Genomic DNA, 13,686 nt, shown 5'->3' on the forward strand with positions numbered 1-13,686 from the left:
GGACGGATCCGGGTCCCACCCCGTCCGTCCGCCTCCCCGCCGGCGTCCAGTACGGCGCCCGGCACGGGGCGGGGAAACCCACGACCACGTCGGCGTCCGCCGAGCGCTTACCGTGCGCGGGGCGCCGTCCTGAGCGCCGGGGGAGACACGGGGTCCCCGGGGCGTCCCACCCACGGTCGATCCCCGTCTCGCAGACGGGGGGACCGAGGCTCGGAGGGGCGACCCGCCCGGGGCCTTCTCCCCGGACGCCCCCGGAGCGGGGGGGGGGCGGGGGGCCCTCGGGCCGGGAGGGGAGACCGGGCGCGACCCAGAGCCCCACTCACTTGCCGGCGTCCTTGGCGAGGTCGCACCAGTCGCGGCGGACGACGTCCAGGCCCTTCAGCTCCCGCCTGGTGGCGTACCGGCCGTCGGCGGTCGGCTCCACCACCAGGGCGGCGTACTTCTTCTTCTTCAGCAGGAGGAGGGACTTGAACACGCCGTCGACGTCGATCTCCAGCCGCCTGTACAGCCGGTTCACCTCGCTCTTCACCTGAGGACCGATCGTCGGGGGTGAAGGGCGCCGCGCCTCCGCCCGACCACGGCGTCCGCCAAGCGCCCGACCGGGCGCCGGGCTCGACGCGGACCCGTCGGGCCGGACGCGGTCCCCGTCCCCCGCGGGGGCCCCCGGCCTCCCTCCCCGTCCTCCGCGTGAGGACGCCGAGGCCCGGGGCGGCCAAGCCGCCCTCCCGGGGTCGCCCGGCGGCCGGGCGGCCGAGCCGGGACGGCCTCCCGCCTCCCGGGCCCCGTCCGCCACGCCGCGCCGCTTCTCGGGGTTCCCGGCCGCCGGGGGGGGGGGGGCCCGTGATCCAAGCGGGCGTTCGCCGCCCCCCACCCCCCCACGGGACGAACGACCGGAGCGCGACGCGGAGAGGTTAGGCGACCCGACGGGGCCTTCCTTTCACAGCCGCGGGACGAGAAACGGACGGGCCTCGGGCCGCCTCCGGAGCCACGCCCGTCTATCCGTCTCTATCGACGTCCGTCTCCCCCTCCGGGCTCCGGGTTCGTCCCGGGCCGGGCCGGCGAGGGGCTCGGGGGGGAGGGGGGGGGGCGGGTCGGAGGACGTGGGTTCCCGTCCCGGCTCCGTCCGCCGTGGGACCTCGGGCGCGCCGCTCCAGCTCCTCTGCGCCTCGGCCGTCGAACGGGGACCGAGACCGCGAGCCCCCGGGGGGACGGCCCGGCCGCCCCGGACCTACCGCGGCCCCGGGGACGGGGCCCGGCGGCGCCCGACGCGTACCGTCGACGTCGTCGTCCTCTCCCGGAGAGCGGGTCTTCTCCCCTTCCCGGGCCTCACCTTATTTCCCAGTTTGAAAACCTCGTCGAGGTCGGCGCTGTTGGTGTTGATCATGATGGAGTCGGTGTCCCCGTAGATCACTTCCAGATTCATCTGCCGGACGACGGGAGGGGTGAGGAGGGACGAGAGCGCGACCCCCCCCCCCCCCCGACCTCCGGCCCGGGACGCTCTCCGCCTGCCCTCCGTCCACTTCCGGTCACGTGGGTCTCCCCGTCCGACGATGTCGGTATCCGTCAGGCGCTCACTGTGCGCCGAGCACCGTTCCAAGCGCTGGGGGAGACACGGGGTCGTCCCGCGTGGGGCTCGCGGTCTCGATCCCCGTCCTCCGGACCGGGCGACCGAGGCGCCGACAAGTTAAGCGACGCGCCCCGGGTCGCGCGGCCGGGCCGGGCTCCGACCCCGCGACCTCTGACTCCGGAGCCCGGGCTCCCGGACCGTAGGGTCGGCGCCCGGGGCGAGGGCTCAACGGATAGGCCCCGGCCGACGGAGGAGAGATAGGCGTCGGAGGCGCCGTCCCCCCTCCGGCTACAAGGGAGGACCCATCGACTCTCCGGGTCGCGCCCCTCTCCCCGGGCTCCAGAGGGGGGAAGAAGGGCGAGCCTTCGAATCCGGCGCTTAGGACGGCGCCCGGCACCCGGGGAGCGCTTCACGGGTACCATTCGAATGACGATATCCACGCCGTGACGAGCGGCCGGATCTCTCTTCAGGGGACGCAGAACGTGGGGCGCGCTCCCTGACATTCGGAACACGACCCCTGTTCTCCGTCTCCCCGGTGGGGGCGGGAGGGGCCGACGAGGGAGCGAGAGCAGGGGGACGGGAGGGATCGGGGGGGGGGGGGGGGAGACGGGCTCGCGCCCCCCTCCCCGGCCCCGCCGCCGGCCGCTCGGCGGCTACGGCGGCGAGAGGGGAAGCGTGACGGCCTCCTCCTCCTCCGAAAGGGGGAGAACGATCGCGACGTCCTGAGCGGCGTCGGGCCGTTCAGGAGAGTACGAGAGGCGCCGGAAGCAACGGTCGTAACAGACGACGCCAGGACCCGCACGCGCCGAAGGCCGGGGAATAAACTCTAACGGGCGCCGTCGCCGATCTGCCGGAAACGCTCGCGCGCAGGGCTTCAGGCGGAGGCCCGGTCGGATCGGCGTCGGGAAAAGGAAAGGCCCCCGATCCGCCGCGGAGGAGCTCCGGCCGCACAGGCCCGAGCGGGGCGAAACGAGAGACGGTCAAGCTCACCTTCTGCACCAACTCCTTGGTGCGCATCAGAATCTGCGAGAAAAGAGCGACAGACCGACGTCAGGTCCATCGGTCGGATCCCATCGGGGGGGGGGGGGGGGGCGGTCATTTCGCGCGGAGCCCCGTCCCGAGCGCCCGGGAGGGAACGAGGCCGCGGGGTCGACGGTGACCGCGACGAGGGAAGGCGAGGGGAGCCGAGTGACCTCGCGGCAGAGAGGAGGTGAGCGCTCACGCCGCGTCGGGCACGGCGACGGAAACGAGTAGGGTGTTTTCCCATCGCTCGCTACGTGCCGGGGACCGCACCGAGCACCGGGGTGGATTCGAGCGAACGAGGCCGGACGCGGTCCCCGTCCCACGCGGGGCTCGCGGTCTCGAGCCCCACGGGGCCGCCGAGGTCCGGAGAGGCCGCGCCGGCGGACGCGTGCGGGACGGGGATGGGGACCCGGGACCCTGCGGCCCCCGTCCGCTGCGTCGCGCCGCTCCCCGGCGACGGAGGCGAGGGCGTCGCACGCGGCGAGCGCCGCGGACCCGGGCCCATCCGGCCGGCGCCCCCGAGGGGGCGGGCCCGGACCGGCGAGGTGACTCTCGCGGGGGCGAGCCGGCGGCGCCGGGAACGGAACCCGGGGTCCCGCGCCGCTTGGGAGGCGGGAGGGACCGTTTCGGCCCCGCGAGGGCCTCCGGCCTCGGGGGCGCGAGATCGAGCCCAGATGGCGCGCGTCCTTCCCGGGAGGCCTCTCCGGCCCTCCCCCCCGGCTCTCTCCCCCGCCTCCTCTCGACTCCGTCTCCGGCCCTCCTCCTCTTCTCCCCGCCTCCCCCCGACCCCGACCGCGCGGCCCGGCGAACCGCCGGGGCCCGGGAGAGATCGTTGCGCCGGACTCCCCGGGCACCGCGCCGGCCGCCCCGAGCGTACGGCCGGGCGACGGGTCGCGACGGTCCCCGCCCGACGACGGGAAGGGCGCCCGGGCCCGCGAGGCGGGGGCCCCGGGTCCCGGCGGCCCGGGGCCCCGGTCCCCTCGTCCCCGAAACGGGGATCGAGGCGGCCCGACGGGGGACCGCGTCCGACCCGGCCCGCCCGGCGCGGTCCGACGGCCGGCGGCGTCCCGGCGGGGAGAGGGCGGAGGGGGCGCCCGGGGCGGGGGGGGGGGGCGCGGGGCCCGGCGACACCCGCGCATCCGTCTACCCGCCGCCGGCCGGGCGACGGGATCCCCGCTCCCCGGGCGCGCTTCGGGAACCTGCCGACTTCGAGTGGGAGAAAAAGAAACCCTGCGGTTAATTTTTCCCTTAACCAGGTACGGCCGTCGAGGGTGGTCGTTGGAGATCTTACCCCGTAACGTCAGCTGCGGCAGAACAGGGGGTATTTAATTAGCAGATCTGTCCGGTGATCCGACGCCCGTTCTAGAAAACGCCTCCGTGATTTTATTCGGGATAATTCGCCGAGGGGGTTATTACCGCCATCCGGACGGGATTTTAAATCCCTCCGCGAGCCGGGTCGTGACGGCCGCGATGACCTCCCCGACCGGGAGAGTCCGCGTCACGCGCCGGCTCCCCGGCGACGCCGTGCCGCGTCTCCGACTTCTTAATTCCGGAGCTCGGCGAGGGCCCTCCGGGCCCACGTCTCGGTCAGCGACCCGGCTCTAACGGGACCCCGTTAAGATACCCGGAACGGACGTGACCTTCTCTTCCTCTTTTCCCGCCCGCCCCGCCCCCTTGAAAAGAACGACGGCGCCGCCATCCCGCCGACGGTCGTCGGCTTCGCCCGACGGCGGGGGAGGGGCGGTTCAAGTCACCCGAAAAATCCGCCCCGAGCCCCCGACCCGAGGCCGGGGGGCGGGATCGGAAGGGGACTCGGAACCGGGGTCGGGTCTTCGCCCCCGTTTTAGAGACGAGGGAACCGAGGCGCAGAGAGGCGAACCGACCCGCCCGCGGTCACGCGGCCGTCCGCCTCCCCCTCCCCCTCGACCGGAAGCTCCTCGCGGGCGGGGGTCGGGGAGCGCGGGCGGCGGCGCCGGGATCGGAACCCGCGACCGCCGGCTTCCGGGCCCGGACCCCATCCCCTCTGACCGGGCCCGGGACGTCCCGCGGGGACCCGGGGCGAGCCGCTTCGCCTCCCTGGGCCTCGGTCCCCTCATCTGGAAAAGGGGGACGGAGACCGGGGGCCCCCCGCGGGACGAGCCCATCGCCTCGCGGCTTCCCCGGCGCTCCCAGCGGCGCTCGGCGCACCAACGAGCGCTCGACGGATGCCGGCGCGGCGCGGCGGCCGGAGCCCGGGCTTGGGAGTCGGGGGTCGCGGGTTCGGATCCCGGCTCCGCCGCCCGTCGGCCGCGCGCGCCCGGGGGCGGGCCGCCTCTCTGGGCCCCGGCTCCCCCGTCTCTAAGACGGGGGCGGAGACCGTGAGCCCCACGCGGGACGACCCCCGTCGGCCCGTACCTCCCCCGCCGCTCAGAACGGGGCCCGGCACGTGGCGCCCCTTACCAAGTACCGTCGTCGTCACCGTTTGAAAAGGAGGACCGAGGCACGGGGACTGGGAACTCATCATCTCCCTAACTGAACGGATCCCCGCGAGCGAGAGAACGATCCCTGCTCCCGACCCGTTACCTCGAGTCTGACCCCGGCGCCGTCCCCTCCCGGGCGCTCAGGACGGCGCCCCGCACACGGTGAGCTCTCGATAGATGCGACCGGACCAACGACACGACGGTCGCCGTCGTCGGGCCGCTCCCATCTCGAGAGCAGGCGGTCGGGCCGGCCGCGCCTCCGCGGCCGCCGTCGGGCCGACCCGCGTGACGGGGACGACGACGGCAACGCCGGGACTCCGTACTACGCGCCGGGCGCCGTCCCGGGCGCTGGGGTAGACAGAGGGCGATCGGGTCGTCCCCCGTGGGGCTCGCCGTCTTCGTCCCCATTTGAGCGAGGCCCAGAGGAGCGGTGGGACTCGCCCGGGGTCACGCGGCGGCGGACGGGCGGCCCGGCCGGGATCCGAATCCGGGGCCCTCCGGAGCCGGGGCTCCGGGGCCGTCGCCGTGCGGGCGGGTCCCCCCGCCTGAGAGGGGGGACGACTCTTCCGAGGGCGGGACGGAGCCCGCGCCGGGCCTCCGGGGGGACGGGGAGGGCTTCCGGTCGCGGGATTTACAGAGCCGCCCCGTCGGGTTCACGGCTACGTGATCTACGTGGGGCCCTTCCTCCCCCGCCCTCCTCCTCCTCGCCCTCCGACGCGCCGGAAGCCGGGCCCGGCGTTTCCAACGCCGCGGCTCCGCCCCCCCCCCCCGGGCTCCCCGACCCGGCCTTTCGGGGCGCGAATCGCCGGTTTAAGGCGCGGGGCGCGGTGGAAAGAGCACGGGCTCCGGGGTCGGGGCTCACGGGTTCGAATCCCGGCCCCGCCGCCCGTCGGCCGTGGGACCGCGGGCGAGCCGCTTCGCTTCTCCGCGCCTCGGTTCCCCCGTCTGTAAGATGGGGATCGAGACCGTGAGCCCCGCGTGGGACGACCCGACCCCCCCGCGTCTACCCCGGCGCTTAGGACGGGGCTCCGCGCGTAGGGAGCGCTTAACGGATGCCGACGCCATTCTCACCATTATTACCGTTAAGGGAACGGGGCGGGCTACGACCCGCCGAGGCCCGCGCCCACCGCCGCCGGCGGGCCCCCTCCGTGCGGCCGCCGCGTCCGCAACCCCGGGCCGCCCGTCTCCCTCCGCGTCCCTCTCCCCCTCTGGGCCGTCAGCTCGCCGGGGGCGGGGAACGGGTCGGTGGCGCCGGGACGCCGGACCGTCCCGGGGGCCCCGCGCACGGCGAGCGCTCGGCGCGTCCGGCCCGCCGACCTCCCCCGGGGCCCGGTCCGCCGGCCCCGAACCCGCCCCCTCCTCGGCCGAGAGAGGGAGGGAGGGAGGGACGCCGGCTCCCCCCGCGCTGGCCGTCCCCCCCCGCCCCGGGGCCCGCGGTTCCCCGCCCGCCCCCCGCCTCGGCGGTCCTTTCGGAGAGAGCCGGTCCCGTGGCGCGGAAAGGCCCGGGGGCCAGAGGCGGCGCCCGGGCGGGACCCCGCCGCCGCCTCTCCGTCCTCCGGCGGGCCACGGGCTGACGACGGAATTGGGGGACGAGGCCGGGGATCCCCCTCCCTCCCCTCCTCCGACATCGAATTCGCATTCTTTGGCCCGCCGGCCTCCCCGTCGGGGGTCCGCGTCCCGTCCCGGCGCCCGGCCGGCCCGGGTCGGTTCGGAGAGGGGCGGGGGGGGGGCGCGGCGGCCTCGGACCCGGCCGGTTCCCGCGCCCGGAGACTCCCTCCCGCCCCTTCCCCTCCGCGCCTCCGACCCGACGGACGTCCGCCGAAGACGGACCGCGAGCCCCCCGCGGACGGGGAGACGCGTCCCTCACGCCGCCGGGGGCTCGGCCGCGCGACCCGGCGGAAAGGGCCCGGGCTCGGGAGCGGGAGGTCACGGGCCCGGGTCCCGGCTGCCGCCGCCGGGCGACCGCGGGCGGGTCGCTCCGCCTCCCCGCGCCGCCGTCCCCTCCTCCGTGAAACGGGGATCAGAACCGTGAGCCTCACGGGGGCCGACCCGGAGGCCCCGCATCTCCCCCGGCGCTCGCCACGGCGCCCCGCGCGCGGCAGACGCTCGGCGAACCTCGGCGTTGTCATCGGTAGTAGCACGGTGCTCCGCACCCGCTAAGCGCTCAGTAGGTACGACCGGCCGATCCGCGGGGCCGTCGCGTCCGCCCCGCCCCTTCTTTCCGAAAAGGGACGGGAACCCAGGCGGACGGGTGACATCCGGGGGTCCCCGGATTACGTTTCTTACAGCCCGGGAGGGGAACCAAGTGAGCCCTGAGCGACCGAGCCGGCCTTAACGGCCGACCCGGTCTCTCCGCCTCCGTCGCCTCACGTCGATCCCGCGCGGAACGGCTCCCGTGGTAACGTCGGCGTCCGTCAAGGGCCCGCCACGTGCCGGGCACCGTCCCGAGCGCCGGGGGAGACACGGGGTCGTCGGGCCGTCCCCCGCGAGGCCCGCGGTCGATCCCCACGTCACAGACGGGGGAACCGAGGCCCGGAGAAGCGCGGCGACGCGCCCGCGGTCGCAGGGCCGGCGGGGCCGGGATCCGAACCCGCGACCCCCGACCCCCGGGCCCTCCCTCTCCGCCGAGCCCCGCCGCTCCTACCCGGCGGCGGTGACCGGCTCCCCGCCGCCGGGCGGAGAGCTCGCGCGCCGCGTCCGGCGCCCCCGTTTCGCCTCGCCCGGGGGGAGGCTCTCCGAAGGATCTCAAGACGAAGGACGCGAGGCAAAGGCACCCCCCCGAGCCAGGAAGAGGAACGGACGCGGGAGCCGTCCGTTCGGACGAAGGGGAACCCGCGCTCCCGCGCGACGATTCACGGAGGAGGGGGAGGAGAAATCCCGTCGTCGGGTTCGCTCCGATGAAGACGCCGGGGCTCCGAGGCGGCCTCTCTCAACCCGGCCGCCGCCGCTCCCCGCGCGTCCCGTCTCTCCCGCAACGTCTCGGGCGGCGCCCGCGTCGTCTCCGCGCCTCGGGGTCTCCCGCCGAGTCGACGCGTCACCTAGAAGGCCCGGCGCCGCGGCGTCGGGCGCCCGCGACCCTCCGAGGCCCGGGGCCGGGCCCCACCCGCTACGCCGAGCCGTCGCTTCGCCTCTCCGTGCCTCGGTCACCTCGTCCGGCAGACGGGGGATCGGCCGCGGGCCTCGCGTGGGACGACCCGACGGCCCCGCGTCCGCCCCGGCGCCGGGAACGGCGCCCGGCGCCTAGCAGGCGCGCAACCGACGCCAACGGCATCAGCGTCGTCATCTCGGCCGGGCAACCCGGGCCGGCGACCCGGCGGGATCTCGGCGGGACGGACCGTCTTCGGGTGGAGCTCGGTCCCGTCCCGGGCCGGCGGCTCCCGCCCTCCCCGTTCCCTCCGCCCGGCGAGGGAGGGCCCGTCCGTCCCGTCCCCCTTCCCCCGTCAACCCCGGACCGCAGGGAACGGCGGCTTCCGGACGACGACGACGACGGCGGCGGCACCGGTCGGGGGCTCGCCACGTGCCGGACGCCGTCCCGAGCGCCGGGGGTACCCGTCGGTTCGTTCGCTCGCGTTGACCGAGCGCTCGCCGCGCGCGGAGCGCCGTACCGGGCGTCCCGAGCCCGGCCTCTCGTTCGTCCCCGCCGAGCGCCCCCCACGCGCAAGGCGCCGTTCCCGGCGCCGGGGGAGGCACGGCCATCGGGTGGCCCCACGCGGGGCTCCCGGCCCCCGGCCCCCGTTCTCCGGACGCCGGCCGGCGGGCGGGCGGCGGCGGGGACCCCGTCCCCCGACCGTCTCCGAGGATCCGGCGCCGCCTCCACGGCCGGGGAGGATCGGAAAACCGAGGGAGCGCCCGGAGGGCGGGGGCGGGGGGGAGGCGGCCGGAGCGAGCGTCTCCCCGCGGGAGGGTCGGGGTCCCTCCCCGGGACGGCCGCGAAGGGGCCCGACCGGAGCCGAAGGCCCGGGCCCCGGTCGGACCCGACCCCGTCCTCTCGACGGAGGGAGACCGGGCGGGACGCCCCCCCCCCCCCGACCCCCCCGCCGGGAAAAGACCCCCGAGACCCCGCGGGCGCGGCAGGAACGTCAGGGGAGTCCGACCCGAGGAGCGACGACCGGCGCCCCGACGCGTCGGCCGCCGGGTCGTCGCTTCCGAGACCGGACCGTCTCGGCGTCGGGAAGCCCCCGCCCCCGCCGCCCTCGCGGCCCGCCGCTCGCCTCTCCCTCCCGCAGCCGAGCCCGGCGGCGCCGGGGACCGTCCCGGGAGCGGGGGGGGGGGCCCCTCCCGGGTCGGGATGGCCGCGCGCGCGCCCGGCTCCGTACCTCTCTCCCTTTGTAGGTCACCAGGGCGGCCAGGGGCTTGGCGTAGAACCGGCCGTAGGGGAACCCCAGGCAGCCGTACATGCTGTTGGCCGTCAGCTTCAGGGCCTTCTGCCGGATGTCGTACTGCGGGGACACGGGACGGCCGCGTCGGCGCCCGGGAGACCCACGGGAGCTCGCCGCGGGCGGGGAACCCAGACGGTCCTCTCCCGGGCGCCGCGGTCCGACGAGCGGGAGGCGCTCGCCCGACGCCGACCGGCCGGAGGCCGGCCCCCGCCCCTCGGAGAGCTCTCCCCGCGGCGCCTCGCCGTCCCCGCCGGGCGGCCCGGGCCGTGACCGCTAACGACCGCGTCGGCACCCGCCGGGCGCTTCCTACGCGCAGAGGGCCGTACGGGGGCCTCGGGCCGTCCCCCGCGAGGCTCCCGCTCTTCGTCCCCGTCGGCCGGACGAGGGAACCGGGGCCCGCAGAGGCCGACGGGGGGCGGCGCCGGGACGCGGACCCGCGACCTCCGACCCCCGGGCCGGGGCCCTCTCCGCCGCGCCGCGCCTCTGACGGGTCGGAGCGACGTCGGCACGCGCCGGGAACCGACGGATCGGAGGCCCGCGGCGCGGCGGAGGGGGGCCGGGTCCGACCGCGGATCGGAGAGCGGGACCCCGAGCCCCGCGCGGGACGACCCGATCCGTCCGCGTCCGACCCGGCGCCCGGGGGGGCGCTCGGCACGTGGCAAGCGCTCGGCCGACGCCTCCGCTTTGAGCGTTCGGTCCGGCGCTCGGAAGACACCGTCCAACGAAGGACCGCGAGACGCGCGGACGCGCGCCGTGGGGCCGCGGCGGGGGCAGGGACGGGGGGGGGAGGTCGAGGCGACGCGGGGGAGAGCGGGGGGGGGGGCGGACGGTCGCGGGAGGCCTCTCGGAGGAGGCGGGCCGTCGGCGAGGCGTCGACGCCGGGGGGGGGGAGGGGAGAGGGCGGAGGCGGGGGCCCGGGGCCCGCGTGACCGGCCGAGGCTCACCTGTAAGAGGAGGTCCGGGTTCAAATCCTGCCGCTTCATCAGCTGCTTGACTTGCCGCCTCCTCTCGACCAGCTTCCTGATCTCCCGGGGCAGAATGCCCATCTCGAGATCCGGATCCGGTAGCTCCGGGACCTCTTCCGGGTCCCCGTCCTGGCAGAGGGACGGACACCGGTTCACCGCCTCCGTCCGCCCCTCCGTCCGGCGGGCCGCCCGTGCCGCCGTAGCCGCCGGGCGCTCGGGCGAGGACCGACACCCGGGGGGGGGGGGGGGTCGCCGGAGCCGAGCTCCCGGACGCCGACGCGAGACCGGCTGGGGACCCTTCCGCCGGAGGGCGGGACGCCGTCCGTCACGCGCCCGCCGGGGGCCGTCGGGCTCACGGTCTTCGTCCCCGTCTGACGGATGAGGTGACCGAGGCCCGGGGAAGCCGAGCGGCTCGCCCGCGGTCCCCGGGACCCGTGAGCTCCGACCCCCGGGCCCGGCCTCTTGCCGCGCTCCTCCCCTCGCGGCCCCGACGCGTCTCCCCCCGGCCGTGAGCCCGGAGCCGCCCGCCGGCCGCCCGGCTCGCCTCGCGGACCGTCCCCGCGGCCCTACCGCCTCCCCGACGCGGCCGGGCGTCGATCCCCCGTCGTCGCCGCGCCCGGCACCTCGGTCGACTGTCTCCCCGCCCCGCCCCGGGCGCTCGGCAGAGCGCCCCGCGCGTATCGGGCGCTCGGTCGCCGCCGGCGACCGCCGTCTTCCCCCGAGACCGGAGGCCCGCCCGGGGCCGGGGCCGCGGCGCCCCGGGCGCAGTTAGCGCCCGCTGGACGGGAGAGGGGCCGGCCGGGCCCCCGGCCCGATCCCCCTCCCCGCCGCCGGGCCCCTCCCGGCCGCCCGACGCGACCCGGCGCGGCGGCCTCGGCCCGGGCGCGCGACCCGGGGCGCGTCTCGCTCGGCGGGGCCTCGGCGACCTCGTCCGGGAGACGGGGACGGGGAGCCCCACGGGGGACGGCCCGGCGACCCCCGCGTCCGCCCCGGCGCCCGGGATGGTGCTCGACGGGTACCGTGACCGTCATCGTCGGACGTCGCCGGATCATCGCACCGGACCGTCGTCAGCGGTGCCGGAGGTCGCCGATAACGGCGACGTCACGGACGTCGGAGACGCGGCGCGGCGCGGCGGGAGGAGCGCGGGCTTGGGAGTCGGAGGTCACGGGTTCGAATCCCGGCCCCGCCGGCCGCGCGACCGGGGGGCGGGTCGCTCCGCCTCTCCGGGCCCCGGTCACCTCGTCCGCCGAACGGGGACGGAGACCGCGAGCCCCACGTGGGCCGACCCGATTCCCCCGGGTCTCCCCCCGGCGCTCGGAACGGTGCTCCGCACGTAGTGAGCGCTCAACAGGTACCGACGTTATCGCCATCGTCCCTCAAAAGGCCGCGGACCCGGATCCCGACCGGATCTTCGCCCGCGCCCCCCCCCCGCCGTAAGGGAGAAGTCGACACCCCGCCCGGAGCGGGCGCCCGACGGGCGTCCCGACGATCATCGCGACCCCCCGGGAGGCCGTCGACGCGCACCCCGGAGCCGGGCGCGAGGACGCGGGCCGTCCCGTCCCCGAGGTCGGGGGGCGGGCCGGGGAGGCCGGGGGCGACGGACGGACCTCGGCGGCGACCCTCTGCACCGTGGTGAAGCAGATGTTGAACTCCTGGATGATGGAGGGGTACAGGCTGTTGAAGTCGAGGAGCAAGACGAACTTGTCGTAGAAGCCTGGAGGGGGAAGGGGAAAAGGGGTCGGTCCTCGCCCCGTCCGTCCGCCCGTTCCGTCGCCTCTCCCGAGCGCCTGCCGCGCGCGGGGCGCCGTGCCGGACGCCGGGGAGAGGGCGAGGCGACGGGAGTCGCCCCGTCGGCGGCGGCCGCGCCCGCCCGGCGCTCGCCGGGCGCGGGGCGCCCGGGGGAGGACGACGCGACAGAGTGGGCCTCGTCGGCGGAGGCGTCCGCCGGGGCGCCGAGCGCCCGGCCGAGTCCAGACGCAAGCCCGGGAGCTTCCGATCTCGGGCCCGAGGGGCGGGAGGGCCGGGGCGGGGTGGTGGGTTCCGACCCCGGCTCGGCCGCCCGCCCGCCCGCCCGCCCGCCGCGTGACCCCGGGCAGGTGGCCTCACTCCTCCGGGCCTCCGTTCCCGCGTCGGGAAGACGGGGACCGAGACCGCGAGCCCCGTGGAGAGCCGGCCGGCCCCGTCCCGCTCGCCGAGCGCTGGCTACGGCGCTCCGCGGGCGCCCGGTAAGCCCGGCCGGATGGACCAACGGGGACCGCGGCCGACCCGGTCTGCCCGTACCCCCGCGCCGGCGCTCGGCGCGGAGTAAGCGCCTAAGGGACGTCGCGATTATCGTTATCGTTATCAGGGGTCTGCCCGGCCGACCGAGAAGCCCCAGTGTCCCCCCCCGGGACCCAAGCCTCCCCCCGACAGTTCCGCCCCATCGATCGACGGGCCTCGCCGGCCGGCCGCGTGACGCGGAGCGCTGTACCCGACGCTTTGTCGGCGGCGATGATAATCGCGGGGCCGGGCGAGCGTTTCCCTGCGAGGCTCGGCGGAGGGGGCCCGGGCCCGGGCGTCGGAAGGACCCCGGTCCTAATGCCACCCGCGACACCCGTCCGCTGGGGTGGGACCGACCCGGGTCCGTGCCGGTGCTCGGAGCGGCGCCCGGCGCAGAGAGCGCGCTCGACCAGCACCGCGACGATCATCGCGACCGTCCGCGTCGCGCTCCGGACGCTCGACCGAGCGCCGCGGTGGAGCCGGGCCAACGGGGGAAGCCCCGGTCCCCGTCCCGCGCGGGGCTCGCTCCCCGTTGGGGACGAGGGAAGCGGCGCGCCCGAGCGAGGCGACCCGCCCGAGGTCGCGCGGCGGAGCCGGGACGGGGACGCGGGCGCCCCCGACCCCCGGGCCCCGCTACGCCCCGCCGGCGAGCGCTCATCCGACCCCGCCGCCGTTAAGCACGCCGGAGAGAACGCCGCCCGCGGGGTCCCGGGGAACGCCGGCCTCTAATCCCGGCCCCGCCGCTCGCCGGCCACGCGTCGCCCCTCCGGGCCCCGGTCGCCTCGTCCGTGAAACGGGGGCGAGGCCCGCGGGCCTCCGGCGCCCCGGCGGGCGTTGCCACGGGGAGGGAGAACCGCGGCGGAGGCGGCGGCCGCCGAGAAAGGGGGGCCCGCGGGAGAACGGTCGGGTCGCTCCTCCCGGCGGGGCGCCGTCCCCCGAGGCGGGGAGGAGGAGGAGGAGGAGGAGGACCGGGCGCGGGGCCGAGCTCTAAGCGAGATCCCAAGAGACGCGAGAGGACGCGGCCCGGGCGGGGC

At 77.3% G+C, this 13,686-nt stretch overlaps 1 protein-coding gene across 1 annotated transcript in view; it reads right to left on the reverse strand.

Moving 5' to 3' along the window:
- Positions 1–13,686, reverse strand: part of POLA1 (DNA polymerase alpha 1, catalytic subunit) — a 179,539-nt gene that overhangs the window by 124,537 nt on the left and 41,316 nt on the right. Inside the window, exons 24-29 of the mRNA XM_029079578.1 lie at positions 12,001–12,107; positions 10,373–10,522; positions 9,366–9,488; positions 2,558–2,590; positions 1,331–1,423; positions 324–529 (exon numbers count right to left, since the gene is read on the reverse strand). Of these exons, the coding sequence (XP_028935411.1) occupies positions 324–529; positions 1,331–1,423; positions 2,558–2,590; positions 9,366–9,488; positions 10,373–10,522; positions 12,001–12,107 (712 nt within the window). The remainder of the gene's footprint in view (positions 1–323; positions 530–1,330; positions 1,424–2,557; positions 2,591–9,365; positions 9,489–10,372; positions 10,523–12,000; positions 12,108–13,686) is intronic.

This window comes from Ornithorhynchus anatinus, chromosome 15 (assembly GCF_004115215.2).
Source record: "Ornithorhynchus anatinus isolate Pmale09 chromosome 15, mOrnAna1.pri.v4, whole genome shotgun sequence".
NCBI lineage: Eukaryota > Metazoa > Chordata > Mammalia > Monotremata > Ornithorhynchidae > Ornithorhynchus > Ornithorhynchus anatinus.